The sequence below is a fragment of the Trachurus japonicus genome, chromosome 21 (genome assembly GCF_045865225.1).
Source record: "Trachurus japonicus isolate A0001 chromosome 21, Traja_1.0".
NCBI classification, from domain to species: domain Eukaryota; kingdom Metazoa; phylum Chordata; class Actinopteri; order Carangiformes; family Carangidae; genus Trachurus; species Trachurus japonicus.
This window is the reverse complement of record NC_140927.1, coordinates 36,663,248-36,684,145: the sequence shown is the minus strand read 5'-3', so window position 1 is coordinate 36,684,145 and position 20,898 is coordinate 36,663,248. Positions and strand designations below refer to the sequence as shown.

The window sequence follows — 20,898 nt, the reverse complement described above, 5'->3', positions numbered from 1 at the left end:
TCCCACCATTGGTTGGGTTTAGGCAATGAAGAAAGGAGTTGGTTAAGTTTAGTAAAAAGACCAGGTAGAGGCTAGACAGGTCAGATAGACAGAGTCCAGATAGGTAGAGAGAGTCCAGAGGGAACATAGGGCTGAGGGAACATAGGCACGCCAGGTGAGAGGAGAGGAGAGGAGAGGAGAGACGTGTGCCGTGCAATCACATTTGCACACGTTTTAATACACGCAAACCTTTAGTAAATCCGGCCCTGGGGGTTTCCCCCAATAGCCTTTTCGGAATAGCGGGGTCTTTAGAAAAAATAGAAAACCCCGCTGTTACGATGAATCGAAGTCTATTGTCGGAAAGGCGGGGCTTCGGAAAGGCGGGGTGTAACTGGATGAATCTACGTTACCCACACTTGTTAATGGGCCCATTTTCAATAAATATATCGTTTTGTCTCTAATGCTGGGCGAGCCGACCAGCGTTTCTTTACTTTCAGTTTCGCGGCGAGTCATGAGAATAACGCCACCGAATCGCCGTTTATGGTCGGAACTACGACGGTATGTGATCGTCTTCCAACCTCTGACTTTAATTCTTGATGAATGAAAACATGAGTCTGTCTTGTGCCGGTCAAACAATTTTACGGTGCGCAGAGGCTCATAAATGTAGTGTGGAAACACTACGCTTTTCCAAAACTCCTCGTTGTCCTTTTAAAGGTTTTTGATCAAATCAAAGATGGCGGAAAAATACATTAAGGATGCGTTTACCTCGGCTTGGCCCGAGGGCTCCAGTGATACATCGTTTGTGAAAGCGGATGAACGGGTCAAAGTTAACCATTCATGCATGTCCAACTTTGACCTGTTGGTGGCGCTCTGGAGCTTGTGTTGCTTACACAGAAATACTGTATAACCTTGAACACACCACTTGAAACCAAGTAATGGGTGATCTCCTGTTAATTTATGACATTATTGGAGTATTATTACATTATCAGGTCCCTTGAAATGGAAGGCTAACCTGATAATGTGATAGCCTTCCGTTAATGTAATACTTTATTACGTTATTGGTTAAGAGTGTATTACATTATTGGGAAATGCACTTTATTACATTATTGGGAAGTTATTACATTATCAGGTTTTATTACATTTTCAATCCACTCAAGTGAAATTTTTTATTACATTATTGGGGTTATTACATTATCGGGGATTTAATACATTATCGGGTTCTACAAGCCATTTTAATATCAGCTGTTTGATTTAAAGGCACTCTAACTATAGAAAAATGTGTTGGTCCAAATGTTTCAATGTGTCTGTTATTAAACAGCAAAAACAAAACTTAACTCACTAAAATAAAATATATCATTATACCAGAAAAATGATCAATGTATATATCTGATTACAGACACTTCCAGTGATTCTAAAACTGTCTGACCCAACTCTCACCAACTGTGTTTGCTGAAACATTTCTTATTCCTGAGTCATGAAGTCGAGCTTGACTGATGCTGTTGACTTGGACTTCATGTCAGTAGCAGTTGCTGTCATTTCTGTGAAGCCAAACCTGATCTCCAGTTTGACTTTACGATTCATGCCACCTGTAACGTTGGGCATGTCAACACAGAAGGAGCCGATATCCTCTATTCCCCACTCATCCACATAGAATGGAGCTGGTGTTCTGGCTGTCTGAAAAAATCTGAAACTCATACTTGTCTGATCAGCCTCTACAGGACAAAAGGTGTAATCTCTGGTTTCATCCCAGCCCACATCCTCATCAATATCTACAAGTTTCTTAAAGATATCTTTACACCAGTCTCCATTCTTGTTAGTGTATTTCTTCTCCACCTTGTGCCTGGACTTATCAAACCTCTCTCCGACAGCGATCCCGTAAGTGAAGGCACTTTTCCGAGATGCCACCACAGCTGGGTCTGTTGCAAACATCACAGCTCCCTTCACAATCGCCTCTTGGGGCCTAGCAGGACACAGCACTTTACAGTTTAGTCTGAATTCCCTCATGATGTGTTGACGGAGGATCTCGCTTTCAGCGTAGCCCCCCACCAACACAATGAACTCAATGCTCAGGTCTTTCTTTAAGATTTCTCTGAGACTCCTGGTGATGCTGGTTAGAGACTCATCAAAGAAGGACCTCATCTTCTCCTTTGTGATTTTGATTGACCCGCTGTTCCAGGAAGCTCCCTGCATTCTGTCAAAGAACTGCTCCATCTTTTTCTTTCCCTCAGCTATTTTTCCTAGGTTATATTGGCAGGTGATCTGAACATCTTTCTCTGTTTTTTTTTTGAGAACTGTGAAATCGTACATCATTCTCTGAACCTCACTGGGAAACTTGCTCTCAAATTCATCCCAGACACAATCACAGAAGATTTCTCTGAGGAACTCTCTGAACTTCTTGTCAACAGTTTGACCTCCCATGTCGTTTCCTGAGGCCTTGTGTAGCTCCTTCAGGGCTCCTCCTTCCAGCACCTCATGAACAGTCATGTCAATGGTTCCACCTGCAACACAAAAAGAATCTGACCAATAACTGTACAAACACCATGTTACAGACACTTTCACCCATGACAACAAATTATAATACAAACTTATAGGTTCAGTAGGTAAACTGAAGCAAAGCTAGGAACCATTAGAGTAAGTCTTGGTTCATGGTTTCAAACCAGTGATGGGAATAACTAGTAAATACGGTGTTACTTGAAAGCAGGCTGTCTCTCAGCGACAAGCTCTTTTCTTTGAGGGCAAGTAAGGGGGAAAGGAGGGCGAGACGAATACGTGATGATGATTGGCTCAGGTAGAGTAAATTAGTTTGACCTACGTATTTGAGCATTTTATAAAAAAGTAATGCAATAGTTACTTTTCCTTGTAATTAGTTACTTTTTTAAAAAGTATTTTTGGGGGGGCTTTTTCGCCTTTAATTGGATAGTACAGTCTAGAGAGAGACAGGGGAGGAATGGGGACGTAGAGAGGGGGAAATGACATGCAAGAAAGGGCAGCTCTATGCAGGATTCCAACTGGGGCCGCCGGCAAGGACTGTATGGGGCGGCAGCTCTACCAACTGAGCTAAACAAGGCAAGGCAATTTTATTTGTATAGCCCATTTTTACAAACAGTTTGTCTCAAAGGGCTTCACATAGCATCATAACAACATCCTCTGTCCTTAGACCCTCACATCCACTGAGGAAAAACTCCATGGAAAACCCTTTTAACAGGGAAAACCAGGAGAAAGCTCAGGGTGAGCAACAGAGGAGGGATCCCTCACCCAGGACGGACAGACGGGACAGAGATGTTGTTACAGACAAGAAAACTATTTACAACAGAGCATGTGAAAAACAGCTGAATGTTAACAACAGCTGAAGGAGGAAGCTTCTGGTAGGTAAGGGAGGCAGGGAGAGCAGACCAGCTTAATGGGAGGACTGGATGGCAGACTGGTTCATAGGAAGAGAGAGCAGACCAGCTTAATGGAGGACTGGATGGCAGACTGGTTCATGGGAAGGGAGGGCAGACCAGCTTAATGGGGGGACTGGATGGCAGACTGGTTCATGGGAAGGGAGGGCAGACCAGCTTAATGGGGGGACTGGATGGCAGACTGGTTCATAGGAAGAGAGAGCAGACCAGCTTAATGGAGGACTGGATGGCAGACTGGTTCATGGGAAGGGAGGGCAGACCAGCTTAATGGGGGGACTGGATGGCAGACTGGTTCATAGGAAGAGAGAGCAGACCAGCTTAATGGAGGACTGGATGGCAGACTGGTTCATGGGAAGGGAGAGCAGACCGCTTAATGGGAGGAAACATTGCCCCAACAAAACTAATTACTTTTCAAGTTTTGCTGTCATGGTCAATATAGTCAGTATTTGAAATATTCTGATATAGCATTAAAAGAACAACAATAAACATATACATTACCTCCACAATCAACAACAACATATTGTGTTCCTGATGTCTGGTCTAATCTGTCTCCTCCATGGTTTAGTGTGATGAAACCTTCAGCTGGCAGCTTCTTACACCAGACTGAGGCTGCCTCTGGCTCCAGTGCAATGAGCAGCTTGTCTTGAGTTTCTTCAGTCACAATACCAGCCTGAAGGTTCAAGAGAAAAACTCATCAGTCCTTTTCAAAACCAAAATGTTTACTGCACATTTACCAACACTTAATGTTTTGGTAACACTTTACTTGAAGGTGTCGTCATAAAAGTGACATGACACTGTCATAAGACTGACATGACACAGTCATGAACGTGTCATAAACATTATGTCAATGTCATAACGTTGTCATTAAGGCTGGATTGCACCAACAAGGTTTAATTTAATCTAAGATTAGCACTAATCAGAGATTAGTAAAACTCAGTTTAAAATGAGTTAATCCATGTTTAAAATTAAGCAGAGCTCTGTTGCACAATTTAAAATTAATCTCAGTTTAGTAAAACTCAGTTTAACTGAATTTAAACTGAGTTTAAATTCAGTTAAACTGAGTTTAAACTGATTTAAATCAATATGGATAATTGTGGACATCTAAATTAAAATAATAATTAATTATGCAATTAAATTTATAGGCTACACCACCCGAAGTGCGCTCTGACCACAGGAGCCTGTTTCAACGGGTGCTTTTATGATTAAACGTTACATTGTTGCTAGCTAGCAACTACGTTAGCCGAACGTTAGGCTACTTGTTAACTTGATCGGCTACGTTAACATGGCTCGGCAGAGAGGCTCAAACTTTTCCTCCTTTGAGAAAAACTTGCTGACCGAATTAATGGAGCAATATGGGCAAACAATAGAAGACAAGAAAACGGACAACAGCACGGTGAAAAAGAAAGAAACAGCTTGGCAGCAACTGGCTGACAGTTTTAACGGATCGACCGGAGTGAAAGAGAAAAGAGACGTCGCTCAGCTTAAAGCTTGCTGGAAAAACTTAAAAACAAAAGCCAAAAAAGATGCGGCGACTGTGAGACGGGAGATGTTCCTCACAGGAGGAGGTCCTCCGCCAAAGAAAGACGATTCACTGGCGGAGAAAATCAATTCCCTCATCCCGCAGCAGATGGAGCCATTACAGAATCCATATGACGACGACGGCATCTTAGACCAGCTGACTTCAGACTCACACGGGGAAGATGGTAAGTAATATAATCACGCTTCACTGACCTCAGTCAAAAGGCTAATCAGTTATTATGTGGCCTATCCAATTAATTTATTTTTTCACCATATGTTTTGATAGAGATCGTTTTGACACTGCAGCCAGTGCAGCAAGAGGAGCATCTGCGAGACAGTGTTGCTTCCTCTTCTTTATTGTCATCATCCTCCTCATCTGACAGCTGCAGGAGAAACAAGCGACCCTACGTGACACACCAGGAAATTTTAGTATTGGAGAAGGAGAAGATTCAAATGGAAATAGAAAATGCCACATTACAGAGAGAAGTGTTAAATCTACAGAAGGAAGTGTTGCTGCTGAAGAAGAAGAAGATGCTTACTGATAGTTTCTCCCTAGATGCCACTTTTTTATAATAAAATGAGAATATATCCACGGTGACATGTAGCCTACCTCTAATGTAAAATGAATGGGAATTTAAAAAAAAAATGTATAGTTATCTGCATTGCAATATTTAACAAATAAAATTTATATTTTTCTTTTTCTTCAATGTGTAGCCTATCTTCTCTGTGCTTCATAGTTTGAAAAAGACACTTGTTGACAGGTCAAGCTACCATTAGTTCAACCAACACATAGTTGGCAGTAATTCAATTATTCTGTGGAAATAGACTTTTCACCACAATATCAGCAGTTACAAAAAGATTTATTAATACAATTATTCAAAGAAGTGGTTCTGTATTAGAGTTTGCCTCACAGCATTCCCACTTGGATTGGCATTGTGCTCCTGGTCATCCTCTCTGTCCTCATGTAGGTCCTCATCAGCTTCAAAGTGTAGCTCATCTCCACGCCTCTTTCCAAAGTTGTAGAGAACTGCAACGGCGATGATGATGGTTAAGGTGGTGTCCAGCTTTGTGCGGAGTCCGTCTTTAATGCAGGGGAACCTTCTCTTCCATGCTCCAAAGAGTCGTTCGATCACTCCTCTGGCTGCAATGTGGTGGGAGTTGTACCTTCTCTCTGCTGGTGTTTGAGGGTTCAGGAGTGGAGTCATTAGGTATGAGCGGCATGGATAGCCATTATCCCCAAGGAGATGGCCCTCAAAGGCTTGGTTCTCGAGGACAGCACACAGTTGACTGTTATCAAAGATCCTGCTGTCATGAGTTGATCCTGGCCAACGAGCTACAATGTTGGTTATTTCAGATTTTTGATCACACACCACTTGAACGTTGATGGAGCAGTATCCCTTGCGGTTGCGGAAGAGTTCTCCATTCACACCACCAGGATTTTGTATTGGGATATGTGTGCAATCAATAGCACCCAGCACCCCTGGAAATCCAGCTCGCCTGTAGAAACCAGCAGCTGTTTCCACTGTTGGAGAGAATCGGATGTACTGGTTCTTCAGAGATGCAATGGACCGAGACACTCTGCTGACAATACGGCAAACAGTTGAGTTGTGTAGACCGAACAGGTCTCCATCCACCCTCTGGAAGCAGCCAGTAGCGTAGAACCTCAGGGCAACCAGGAGTTGTAGCATCGGTGGTACAGCTGCATTTCTGTCACTGCCATGTCTGACAGTTGGTCCAGTCTTCCTGTTCAGCTCCAAAACTGTTTCCTTGGTAAACCGGTATCTCACCAAAAACTCCTCTTCATCATAAAATTCAAGAGGATTGAGCCTGTCTCTCAATTTTCTTCGAGGAACTTCATTATTTTGCTCTATCCACCTCAAAAATGCAGCCATTGAAAAAATTAAACCTCCTCCACTGTCGGTTTAAAATTAACCCTAGATCACAGTTTAAACTGGAGTTTAAAGTTCTGGTGCAACGGGTTTAAATTTAAACTTAGTTTAGAGTAAAAATTAAACTGAGGTTTAAATGGAGGTTTAAATCTAATCTGTCTTAATTTTAAACTATGTTTAAAGTTTGGTGCAACAGAATTTAAACTTAAACCATGATTTAATCTGGTTTTAAAGTTAAACCTTGTTGGTGCAATCCAGCCTAAGTGTCATTCGGTTAAACCTAACCCTAACCCTACACCTAACCCTACAAAAACCGAATGACACTTAATGACAATGTTATGACATTGACATAATGTTTATGACACGTTCATGACTGTGTCATGTCACTCTTATGACGATACCTTCAAGTAAAGTGTAACCGATGTTTTCAGCGTTACCTCAGTTGCAGCTTCTCTCATGAACTGTTTAGCTGAAGGATGCCAGATGGCGGGGACAGTCAGCACCCAGGTGAAGTCAGAGGCAATGAACTTCCTCCCCTGGGTGTTGGTCTGGATAGTTTCCAGTGCGTCTTCTTTCATGTACCGTAAAGCTGCTGTGAAAACCTTCAGGGCCTTCATCGACTTCCCATTTGCAGCTTTGATCGTCACATTCCTGTTGAGTTTCTGTCGGTGAGTGACAAGATATTTACATGTGTTTTTAGGGTGAACCTTATTTCTATTTTCTGTTTTAACAATAACTTTGCATGTTATTCAGTGAATTTTTATGGTCATCTCTGTGACAAATAAGGTCTGCACAAAGTTTAACAATATAGAAGTGTAGAATTACATTATTACATTACATCAGAGGTCTTCAACAGGGAGTCCGCAACCCCTAGGGGGTCCGCGGAGGTACTGCAGGGGGGGTCGCGAAAGTTTTGGTTGAGGGAAAAAAAAAATGAAAAAAGATATGGAAGTTATGAAAAAAAGATCCATTGTGAATATAGGGGTGTTCCCTGCTGCTGAACAACAGATTTTTACATACAGTGGGTACTAGTTTCAAATGGAGGTTTCCCTCACGGAAAGCGTGATTCACGCGTTGCGTGAAATTGTAGGTCACATTGTAGCCACTAGGTGGAAGCATCGTACTGAGATGCAGCTCAAAAGATTTTGGGATAATTCCACGTTTGACCACAACGTAGCTGCAATGGAGAGTGGCGCTGTTCATAGGTCATAGGCTACTTCATTTGCAGCTGTGGTCGAGAGAGCTAGAGAGTGGATGGAGAGAGGGACCGCTACCGTCCGTGCCAGCAGCCTGGACCCGATGCTGCTGGACTCACGAGCGGAGCAGTAATGCACATCTGTCAGCAGCTGCTCTTGAAGGGACAGATTAGATGCTGATTTTGTTAACAGTGACTTTGTTGCATCCAAACATTTAGCATATCTGTCGGGTGCTGTCTCTTATCCGGTACAAAGTGGGAGATGACAGAACTACTTTAATTGAGGGAAAGCTACATTGTTGCGAGTGACTCCGGCCGGCGTATAAGTGCACATGCACTACGCCTGTGAATACTCTCGTTTGTCCCGGACTCCCGGTCATAGTTATCTCAAGGAAATTTAAATCGAATGCAACTGGACTTGGTTATTTGTCTAGGAAGACGCTTCACCTCTCATCCAAGAGGCTTCATCAGTTCATGTATCTGATGCGTATGAACTGATGAAGCCTCTTGGATTACAAGTTACAGTTGCATTCGATTTAAATTTCCTTGAGATAAGTGCACACTGTTTCGGCTGCCAATTTGGTCATAGTTTATTTGTAACGTGTTTTCTTCATTATTCATTAGGCTAATGTTAACACTAGAACCACCAAGACGGTCTCTCTTTTTCTTACGTAAATGACTTTGTTTACATTAAAACTACAGGTCTCTCAGTCCGTGACTTTTCCATGTGTGATGGTTTCTGAAGCTTACAACTTACACAAATGAAACACTCGATTTCTGGGCATTTATACCTCGGGCCGACAATAGCTTATTTTTTTCCTCAATTATTGTTTTCATCTACAGTTATATTTATCATAACGTGCCCGATTCGGGAGGGAGAGAGTGCCATGGTCATGTTACATAATGTAACAGTTTCCAGAAATATGTAACAAAACAGGATATTTATTCATGTTCCCCTCTGTTTAGGTAGATAAAGGTCTCAGTCACATTTGTATAAAAATAATGCAATAGGCTAAATATCAAATCATTTTTTTAAAGATAGGCCTATTTTATTTTTAGTTCCATATTTCAGAGAGGATTTTTACTTAACGAAATGAAACAAAACAATGTAGCCTATAGTTTTGTCCTCCGGCTTATGACACTTATGAACTGAAAAGTGTGAAGAGAGCTACTGTAAGAACCGTTTTTTCTGTTCAAAGCTGAGCCGGTGCATATTCTCATTTGTCCAGGTCATAGTATTTCAAAGGAGGTTAAATCGAAAGCAACTGGACTTAGTTATTTGGACTGGACCAACTATCTGGTGTGGAGACTCACTATTTAACCTCTTGTGTGGGCGTTCACAAGGGTGATGATGTCACTGGTTCCCTTTTGTGCTCCAAGTGCCAACGACAGTCGTTTGAATGACTGCCTTTGATGGAAAGTTGGTTTCGACTTCGTTAGTGCCCTATGTTGTTATAACGACAGTCGTTGGAGTCACTTGCCACTTGTGAACAGTGGTTGTTCTTTGAGGCTAGATTGTTGAATCTCCTGGGAAGGGATGAAAGGGCAGCATTGTAAATTGCTCCAATTGCTCCACCTATCTCCAATTTACAATGCTGCCCTTTCATTCCTTCCCAGGAGATTCAACAATCTAGCCTCAAAGAACAACCACTGTTCACAAGTGGCAAGTGACTCCAACGACTGTCGTTATGACAACACAGGGCACTAACGAAGTCGAAACCAACTTTCCATCAAAGGCAGTCATTCAAACGACTGTCGTTGGCACTTGGAGCACAAAAGGGAACCAGTGACATCATCACCCTTGTGAACGCCCACACAGAGGTTAAATAGTGAGTCTCCACACCAGATAGTTGGACCAGTCCCAGCCTGGTCAGTTGCTACATGAACTGATGAAGCCTCTTGGATGAGAGGTGAAACGTCTTCCTAGACAAATAACTAAGTCCAGTTGCTTTCCATTTAACCTCCTTTGAAATGTTCAAAGCTGACTGAACAGCTGTGTGAAGTTCTGTGGGGGGCAGGGCTGTAGCCTACTTGAGTGAAGTATCCACAAGCACACCTATTGATCAGAGATAAATGAAGGTGCTAATGTGTTGCTAATGTGTCTATTAAGCTGGTCCTACAGACCGCTGCATATAAACCCCACTGTAGCGATTTTCACCCAGCCTCGCTTTCAATAAAACACACACTCGCATTCTATAGCCTAATTGCAATCAGTGAAATATATGAAAACAATATAAAACACAGTTTAAATATTCTAGTTGTTGTTGCTCTAGTTTTTTGTTTGGATAAGCTTCATATTTAAAAGCGCAGTGACGGTGTCACCTTTCATTATCACTGGCACCAAGAAGAGGCCCTGGCATTTTTGACAGAGGCCATACATTAGGCTACATAAACACACACATCCAGTATATATACGCACATATAGGCTATATCAGTGATCATAATAATGACAAGAGAAAATGCATTGTTCACTAAAACTGCACGTTAGGATTCAATCCCAGACTCAGTGGCGGCTGGTCAATAGAGGGCGCTCGGGCGCCGCCCCCCCTGATGAAAAGTGAACTTTAATGATTATTATTTTTTCCGAAATGATAATTTAAAATTAATATTTTTTTCTTATTGTACCTGTGAATGTGATAGGAATCCTTAAAATCGAGCTCTATATAAAATAAAACCATTATTTAGAGGCTAATTTGCCTACAGGTTCATTTACTGTCTCTGTTATATCTATCGCTCTGTGTCTGGGGCGCTGCAGAAGTCGCCCGAGCAGTGTACCGGCTCAGCCAATCAGTGACTGTTGCTAAGTAAAAAATATACGGAGCAACAGGTAATTTAGCCAATCAGCGTCGTCGGATTTTATGCCTTTGGGGCGCAGAAAATATCGCCCCAAACCAAACATTTTGGTCTCCTGTGGCAACCAGAAATCGAGGGGGAAATTAACCGAGGAGCTGTCCTCGGTAGCAGGATGGCTACGCAGTTTTCATCAGTTTCAAATTCTGTTTCCCGTATCATTTAATTATTTTGAAAACAGTGAGGACAGATACCACACGGACTGTTACTGGAGTTAGAGACCTATTTATCGGAACGGATTACAAAACATGAACTCTCAAGGGACACATGAACGGTGCTGTCAGCTAACGTTAGCCAAGCTAGGCAGGTGTAGCAGCAGAGCTTCACAGCTGGATGAAAAACACAGTTTCACGGTGAGGAAATACAACCAACAGGTGGATAAAACTCTGTGGGCCGGTGGCGGGAGGCTGTTATGATGTGACAGGAGGCCGTAGTGTGTGAGAGGAGCACCGGGGGACCGGAGCACCGTTAACCGGCACATCAGAGACTGCTCTCTCTTGATGCTCGGAGACAACTTTCGGACCACATGCTGTTGGTTCGTCCGCGGTGCGTTCACAGCTCGTCCGAGAGCGTTTTTATTAGTTCATCCAGCTTTTGGGACACTGGACTGGACACTGTTATTCCTGAGTGACACCAGGGGAAACTAATCACCCAGGCTGTGACAGGACGTCTGTGATGCGGAGCATCAGGCTGCAGCACTGTTCAATATGTTTACAGGTGTGACCAGTACGTTACGTTCACAGTTAGACTCATCATCAAACCTGATAATGCAGCAGTTAAGTTAACATCTCACATCAGCAAGGTCAGACCAAACTTAATCACGTTATGCTCCTCCTATAGTGTTCCTGTCACACTTTGTCTATAGTTAGTTAACATTAATCACTGTTGTAGGTTACATCATACACATGCCTTTTAATAACAATATTTTTGTATTAAGAGTATTTGCTAATATATTTCACATCCACTGTGTGCCACCAGTGAAAGACTGTTTGTTCATTGTCATTATCTGTCAAACTGCTGATTTATGAAGGCAAATAAATAATTAATGTTTATCCCTAAAAATGGGTTTGGGGTTCTTTTATCAAGATGGTCACCAAAAACTTCAGGGACGAACAGCCCCACCTAGAATATTTTTCACCAGCCGCCACTGCCCAGACTGAAATAATATCTTTGCTTACAGTGAGAGCTGCTCTACTAAGTGAACTATACCTTTCTTGTGTTACTAATGTTATTGTGTCTCGAGTGTTTCAGAGTCGGCCAGCTGTAAACCAGCTGACCCCGACTGACTTTTGTTTTTGTTTTTTTGCGGTCACATCAGCACGGCTGCATCTTCACGCGGCTGTTGTGGCATTTGCCCACATTGCCCTATGGCCAGTCTGTCCCTGTCACTGGCTGTTTGTGTTTTCTGTCAAAACATGGATGAATGAAACCTATATCCACATCTTGTAGCCTATTTCTATCGAGGGAAAGTTATTTCAGGATATCCTGTTTTATTGCCCAGCCCGAAAGTGACATAGGCTTCATTCATGAGAAATCATCCAGCAACACTCTCAATCAAACAAGGTGGGTGATTTCAATGAGAAATCTGCGGCACTACTGTAGTTGGCTCATTTTAAAAACACACCCGCAGAAGCGCCCACTGAGTTAATTAACTGCTGTGTTGAAAACCACGCTGTGGTCCGTAATCGCTGGTGCAGACGGGTGTGTTTGGAGCTGACGAGAGGATCGATAAAAGAGAGTGAGACGTATAGCTGCCGTCGTTACATTTTTCTCATTGAAAAACTATAGGCTACTGTACCAATAAGCTGTACTGGAAGCAAATTCCACCAGCCTGGCTGTGTGGTCATTAAAAGAATCAATCAATTATTATCATATTGCATTCCCCATTTGTGTTCACTGCTCCGTGCTGCTGTCTTATGGAGGCGTCCTCCTGCTCTCAGATGCCACCTGGCGGTTGTTTGGGCACATTGCAGCTTCTGGTGAAAACACAATTACTCCTCCACAAAAAATCCGCGTGACTCTCCCGTGACTCACGTGAGAATCTCGCGTGAAACCATCCAAATGAAACTAGTACCCACTGTACAAGTCCTTTGTTTTCCTATAATATAGGTATCAGGGAGCCTTTGTATTGTATCTGATACAAACACAGCGCACCGTCTCTCTCTCACTCTCTCTCGCTCACTGCCCCCCACCCCCCTCTAAAATGTGTGTGTGTGTGCGTGCACACCGCTGTCTGTGGTGCTGTGACACTCGGTCCCTGGACCGTCAGCTACACAACACAACGATGGGACTTTAGTTTTAATTCTCCATACACACTCGTTAATTAACAGCACACACTCATACGACGGTGAAATTAACGCGCGCCGCCACGTCTGCTCATAGCGCAGCAGTAATGAAGCAGCGTCACTGAAACACTCAGTGGAACCGAGACATGACACGGCGGGCCCGGTGGAAATGTTTCCAGATTCAGTTCCGATGACCGCGGCGCTGACGGTTGGAGGTGAGTCGCGAGTCTTGGTAGAGCACGGCCGCTGCAGCGACCCTCCGACAGTCCCATCACTGCGTGTCAATCCCCCCTCTCACTTTCTCTCCGCGCCCCCGTCTCTCTCCAGCTGCCCTTCAAAATAAATGCATAAAAAGCCTGAGAAAAGCGTTCAGTTACCCCAAAGTAGTTGTGACCTGTTGTGATCATAGATGACATGGCATATATTTTTTATGCAAGTCCCTTCGAAATATAGGAGTCCCATGACCAGCCGAACTCCTAAAAAAGGGTGACTTATAGTCCAGATATGGCACTTTTGGCATATGGCACTACAGGACCAGGGGGTCCCCGCTCCATCTCTCCATGAGTTTGGGGGTCCTTGGCCTGGAAAACGTTGAAGACCCCTGCATTACATTATAAATCTGTTTGATGATATATTACAAAATACATACAGAATATCATACATAAACTAGACAATTTATGATAAACCATGAAGAACATTGTCATAATTGGTACTTACTGTGTTGTAGAGGGACATCTTGAAGCAATTAAAGAAGAAGTATTCTCTTGCCTCCTCACCAAACATTTCACCATAAGCCATTTGGGCGTCATAACCAAACTTTAAAAATTCTTCATGTTCATTGAAAAGGATGCAGGTTGGGGTCTTTGGGGTGTCTTTTGAAAACTCTTCACCCCAGCGCTTTAACTGTGGATCGACTTCTTTTCCTCTAGGTGTTAGACTGAAAGCATACCCACTGAAGGCAGTGCCAAAGTCAACTGCGATGACGTACGAGTTGTCCATCTTCACAGCAGGAGAAGGATCAGAGTGCTGAAATGCAGCAGTTACACTGTATTTATCAGCTTTGCATGGGGAGGGGCAGACTGAGAACACTCCCATCCAAACCTCCTCAGCTTGTGGAGTCACATATAAATACTGGTGTTACTTTCACTTTAACCTCATTCCACCCAGAGACGGAGCAACAGCGAAGCAACAAAGCATGAGTCAGGGCAATTATGGGTAAATATATCAAATACTTAAATTAAATTCTCTCAACTTGACTGTGTTTAGATTTATATGTACTGTTTAGAGTATTAATGGTTTAATTAAGTGTTTATATAATAATTGTATTTGTATTTATAGTCTGTGTTAATGTGTGTGAATGGTTAGGTTCCTTTCTTTCTTCTAACACCAGGGATAATGATCATGCAGCAGCACATTCACTGGGTCAGAGGTAAAGCCTCATTGTTCTCTATGATTTGTTGTTTTAGATCAGATGACACAAATCTGCAACACATTATTGTTTTCTCAGATTTAGAATTAGTCATTTAGAGTTTAGAATTTTTTAATGTGATCGGTTTTAATTCATTTAGAATTTCATTAATCTTTAATGTGATATTAAAAACTGTAGCACTAGCTTATGAATTAGGCACACAATTCACTAATACTTCAGTAGTTTTTAGGGCCACGGGGCAATCGCCACTAGCACTATTGTTATCGTGTGGCTTTTTTCCTACTTACTTTCTTTTTTCATCTTCCACACAAATTTCAACTCGCTACTCAGTTGTAGGACTTTCACCTAGAAACTCAATTTAAACCTTAAACAGTAGACACAAGTCTTGTGTATTGGTGTATTATTCCACGTTTTGATAGGTCATATAGTTTTTGATCAATCCCTGATCAATGACCATGATCATTTTTGGAGAAATTATGAGATTATAATGGTTGTGTATTGCACGGAATGTTCGTGTCAGAGTGGGTGACATCATAAAATACTCTCAAAGGCTGTGGAGTTGTGATGTTATTAAGAGGTAAATATTAAAATTTTAGACATTTTTATTTTTTTAAATTTTTTATTACCACACACACAAAAAGTACCGAAAATAGGTACCGATTGGTAACGATATCGGTTCCCAGGTACCGAGTATTGATACCGTATCGATTCAAATGCGAAAGGTACCCATCCCTACTCTACACACATGATTTTTTCCAGATTTGTAGACAAACTTGTTCTGTCTCTCAGCATGTGCTCAAAATATCAGAGAGACTTACAGAATTTGAATTGTCAGCCTCTAAGTGCGGCCACATCTGTCTCTGAGAGAAGCAGAACGGACCCCTGTTTTAATATCGCACATTTCTGCAAAATATTTACTGTAGAAACACCAAAATCATATCAAATCATTCAGGAAGTCCTTACAGCGATGATGGTCTGTGTTTTTTCTGATAGGAGTTACCGTTTTGTCAGAATAATCCCAAATGTGAGACCGGTGCAGAGGCAGAAAATCACTCTTTTTCTCCACGTCTGTCTGCCTCAGCCTGGGGGGCCCCTATCGTCATTGGCGATGAGCTCTGTCTTGATCTCAAGGTCGTGGGTTTGATTTCCATGTTGACAGAGATGGTGCCCGGCAGTAGCCCCCCGTGGTCCTATCAAAATTTTCCAGAGGAAGTTTTTTAGTTAGTTTTACTTTACAGAAAATATTTGCTGTACAACTGTGGTTTTCATTAGCCAAGGAAACTGAGACCTCACACTACAAAAACATGACAGCGTGTTTCTGTTCTTCAGCAGGTATACGTCAATGGCTGAACCTCCAACACCTAGGTTTGTTACCAAGACGATTAGATCAAGTTCACAGGATCAGTGGTTGTGATAACATGTAGTCATAGTGTTTTAACTGACCATCCATCATGTGTTTAACAGTGTGACTGGGATGGATGAATTTGGACAGAAACTTAAAAATACCAGGTCAGTGTTTGTCTAAAACATTTTAAAGACATTCAGCAGATGTGTGTGGTCTTTACTGTATTTGACACTTCACCACTTTGTTCAATATGTTTTCACACTTTTTTTACTCCACAGATCTGATCTGGAAGCAGTCATCACGGACAGGTACTGTATGAAACCTGATCCAACAAGTTCTGACTCAAACAACTAGTTAACACTGATAACATGTTTCTTTTGTTTGTTAAGAAGAAATGTTTAAAATCAGTCAGTAAAAGTATGAAATGAATGAACCTGACAGACAATTTAGAAATAACCATCTGATGAATGATGAATGTTCAGAGTGAATGATGTTAATGAATCTCTGCTCCAGTTTTCACTCAACTAACCAATTTTCTGGTGCTGTTTTAAAAACACAGAATGTCCAACTTGGAAGAAGTTTATGAACAGCAGCTTCAAGGGGCAGGGTAAGTATTTTTCTAATCTCACAAGTAAAACAGGTTTTGACCCTTTGACAGTTTGTGTTCAATAACAGCATGAAACTTTTTCAGCTGATGCAGTTTTACTCCACAGATCTGGAGTCAGTCGATAATAAAACCTTCACTTTATGTTTTTAAACAGGCTTGGTGAGATGGAAGAACATTACAAAAAGGAACTTCACAAGGAGAGGTGTAGTAGATATATTTCTTAAAAGACTTTTAAAGATCCCTAGACCAGATTATAAATCCACCACAGTGTGTAACCTACACCACATGGACTCTAAAACTACTAAGTAGTCATCACCTTCATCCAGCTCTGAACGTAATGTTAAAGTGGTGTCAGTGTGGTGCTGACTCAGCTGTTGGAGGCTGTAGCTGCTATTGGATCATAGTGATTCTTTAATGGCGCTTTTCCACTAGCGCGGCGCGGCCTGCTTTTTTTGCTTTTCCACAGGGTTAAAGTTAAATGTTGCTGTGTGTAAAACCACACTGTGGTCTGTTAACGAGGTGCAGACGAGTGAGTTTGGAGCTGACAAGAGGATTGAAAAAAGAGAGAGACGGACAATACGGCCCTGCGATCGCCTCCGCGACAACCCCAACCCCGCCCCCGCTGAGGAGGCACTAGAGAACTCAGCTGTAGTGGAAAAGCGCCATAAGATGTTCCCAGTGTTCCACTGGAACCAGTGATGTGCTCATACTCAAATGTTCAATTAGTGAAAAGTGTTTATTCTAGATGATTCATTCATCTCACAGATGCTTCATTACTGTGCAACAGCAGATCAAGATGTTTTTCACATGTTGTTTATTTAACCTCACAGAATTGTTCGTGAAAGAATACAGGAAGAACTCCAGTCACTCAAAGACAGGTACTGACCACACGGCAAACATCCCATTCCAGTTACATACAGGTCCTAGACCTGTTGAGGTGGCAGCAGCTAACCCTCCAGACATCATCACTTCCTGTCTTTATTTCTGACGTGAACAGCCAGAGCGGCATTAAAAACCAAATAAACACTCCAGTCTAGTCCCACCTCACTTTCCTACCACAGCAGTTTAAGCCAAGCCCTTCTCAAGAAGTAACTGGTGAGCCTCAGATGTCAAACATGGTTTAATTAGAAAAAATATTTCAGACTGAATTTGATTCATTATATTATATTATATTTATTTCTGGATTTGATAAGTTTAAACTTTGATTCTTGCAGAGTTGCAGCGGAGGTCAGTGCTTCAATAAAGACAGGAAACACTGAGAGCATGAACAGTCCAGTCAGTAAAACCAGACTGACTGAGATGTATGAGGAGCTGAGACTGTGTAAGTGGCCTGACATCAAAGATCAGCTGAGGAGACAGAAACAAAAGCCAGAGGTCGTCAAAGGTCGTATTCAGGTACAGTAGAGTCTGATGAGATGAGATTACTCAGTCTCTAGTGTTGAACTGAAGTTTTACAGTGTTTCTTCGTCTCTCCCTGATGATTATAGAACGTGTTTAAAGATGCAGCAGAAGAAATGGAGAAGAAGAAGAAGCAGATAGATGAAGTGGTTGGACTGATTGAGGGTGGTGGTGGACTGACAGCTCAGAAGGTACAGAGCAGGAAGACTGCTGTCTAACACTGGGTTAATTAAAGCTGCTTTACTGCAGCTCTGTAACAACCATCTTCTGTTCCAGGTCAAAGAGAACAGAGGCCTGGCTGTTCTGGGACTTCAGATGGTTCTGTACGATTCTGGGAGTGGAGTTTTTTCTCAGGTTAGTTTGGTAACATCACACACTTCACACCAATCAGCACACACACAACCTTTGTACACCCAGTAGAGCCGTCACAGTGTGAATGACTCAACCGCACAATACAGATGAACATTATTGTGTGGAAACTCTTAACTTGTTAGATCAGTCAGTGTAAAGGCCTGGGATCTCATTTATAACCGTTGCGTACGCACAAAACAGGTCTGAAAGTGGCGTACGTGACTCTCCACGTCAAGGTTGTGATCTATAAAAAACAAACTTGACGGGAGAATGTGCGCAGCCCTAAGCAATCTCTGACCCATGCGTACGCATTGTTTGGAGGAAAGGGGGAATTGGCGACACAGACGGTGTGGTGGTGAACTGAAGTCAGACTCAGGAAATGTAGAGTGGGAAGAACGATTATGTTTTATTATCACCCTTCACACATTTAATTTCAACCCATAACATGCATTAGATCCATGTTATCAGAATGATTTAATTCAACAACATTATTTTTTGCATTAGACTGAGCAATTGTTCCAGAAACATCTTAGAATCTAACTGAAGCTCAAAACTCAAAAGCAAAATTCCTTCTCTATATTTAATCACCACCATCTCTCCGTCATATTGTAGGAGAGGAGAGGACGGCGTGGCTTAATGGAATAAAGCATCCAGTCGTAAAATGTTGTGAATAATTAGATATTTTCCTATGATACTGTGACCATGGCAAGGCAAGGCGATTTTATAACTTTACCAACAGTTTGTCTCAAAGGGCTTTACATCCCATCATAACAACATCCTCTGTCCTTAGACCCTCACATCCACTGAGGAAAAACTCCATGGAAAACCCTTTTAACAGGGAAAACCAGGAGAAAGCTCAGGGTGAGCAACAGAGGAGGGATCATCACCCAGGACAGACAGACGGGACAGAGATGTTGTTACAGACAAGAAAACAGTTTATAACAGAGAATGTGGGAAACATGGAAATGTTAACAACAGCTGAAGGAGGAAGCAATATGATCGAGAGTCAATTAAATCTCAAAGCCTGGAAAAAATAATCCAGTAATTGTTCGCACAATTGTTACATTCAGTTTTCTTGTTATCAGTCCTACTGGCATAAAGAAAAATGTCATGATCATTTATTCCTCAGAATGTAACTGATTCTGCTAATTATTCAAAGTTTCATAGATCAGTCTAATTGCTGTAAATGTATAAATACCATATGGCACCGCTGGAGGAGAATAAGGGAGAGGGTCTTCAGGGACCATGATGAATGGTTAATAACTCATTTCAGATTCACTAGAACTGTTGTCATTGTTGTAAATGTGCCGAACCGGGTCCAGTATTTGAGAGGCAGCGCACCAAAACAACACCGCATGCGCTCCATACGGCTGATGCCATTGAGCTGCAGCAACACGTCACGTCGCCACTTTCACACCTGCAGCTAATTCACAACACCGACAGAACAGCGTCAATGAGCACGTCAGGCTCATTGACATGCAGATCGCATGCATGTGGTGGTTTGCATTGACCATCTAGGGTTAAAACAGGGCGTGTACAGGGCGGAACGTGAAGCTGATTCAGCTGCGCACACTGGTAGGAACTCTGTGATTTATAAAGGGAAGTTTGCTTACAAGTGTGCGTATGCATGGTTTGATAAATCTGAATATTATTTGGCGCACGCAAAACTTGGCTTTTGGGCTACGTACACTTTTAGTAAAGATCCTACGCACAGTTTTATAAATGAGCCCCCTGCCGATGTAAAGTTGAACCTTTTGTTCCTTACAGACTCTTCTCTCTCTCAACAGCAGGTCAAGTACTCCCTGGATCATCTGCTCTCTGAATGTGGCTGGTTGGGTCGCCTGATGGCTTTAAACAACCCTCCTCTCCAACCAGACTGGAAGAATCACACTCCTGCGATGGATCCTTGGGACATTTTCCCTCGAGAATTCAAAGATCCTGCTGCCAATGACGCTAACATCAGCGGCTACATTATGTGATCACCACGCTAAAGCTTCAAAGTTACTTTTGACTTCATCATTATAAGAAATGCAAGTTTTGGTTGTTTGGCAATTAAGTGATTGGAAAGAGAAAAGGATATGCTTTCCTAATCACAATAGCTTATTATGTATCCCTTCACCATCATATACAAATATAACAATAATAACAGTAATAATAATAATAATACACCCCCCATATTCAAAGTGTAAAAAAGAAGAACATTCAGTTGCATACTGTTATCGTTCTGTTAAGTATCTGTAAGTCTGATTCAGGTTTCTGTTTTGTTCATCACCAATTTAATTAAATTCATAATATAGTGATTGGTGCTACAGAATATATTTGTTACTGTTTTCAAACATTTATTTTTTCCCCCAACTCCTTCATCATGTGATTTTGGTATAAAGACACAGTGTGTATCATCTGCCACTAGACATCTCTCAGTCGTAACAGAAAAGACAGAAGACAGCACTGGGTAATGTTGTCTACTGTGGGAATGGGGCAGTTCTTTAGTCAGACTCAGCTTGAGCTTATAATAGTTGAAGTGATACAGATTCATCTCTATTTAGACCTCAGTGGTTGTGATGAGTGTCATATCAAACAAGCAGGTCCACCACAGGAGTATCGAAGCAAATGTGTCTGTATTTCAAATTAAAATGGATGAACAGAAATGC

At 42.0% G+C, this 20,898-nt stretch overlaps 2 protein-coding genes across 2 annotated transcripts; one reads left to right on the top strand and one right to left on the bottom strand.

The window, feature by feature from the left end:
• Window positions 1-1,257: 1,257 nt before the first annotated feature.
• Window positions 1,258-14,301, bottom strand: LOC146965750 (heat shock 70 kDa protein 12A-like). Its single transcript, XM_085765335.1, has 4 exons — window positions 13,835-14,301; window positions 7,225-7,449; window positions 3,879-4,050; window positions 1,258-2,477 (listed from the first exon to the last, which is right to left on the bottom strand). Exons 1-4 carry the CDS (start codon window positions 14,210-14,212, stop codon window positions 1,441-1,443), a joined length of 1,812 nt encoding a protein of 603 aa, XP_085621461.1. The 5' UTR covers window positions 14,213-14,301; the 3' UTR covers window positions 1,258-1,440.
• A 3,190-nt stretch (window positions 14,302-17,491) lies between these two features.
• LOC146965749 (uncharacterized) lies at window positions 17,492-20,236 on the top strand. Its single transcript, XM_085765771.1, has 5 exons — window positions 17,492-17,593; window positions 17,713-17,893; window positions 17,986-18,087; window positions 18,173-18,250; window positions 20,035-20,236. Exons 2-5 carry the CDS (start codon window positions 17,762-17,764, stop codon window positions 20,224-20,226), a joined length of 504 nt encoding a protein of 167 aa, XP_085621897.1. The 5' UTR covers window positions 17,492-17,593; window positions 17,713-17,761; the 3' UTR covers window positions 20,227-20,236.
• Window positions 20,237-20,898: the final 662 nt, after the last annotated feature.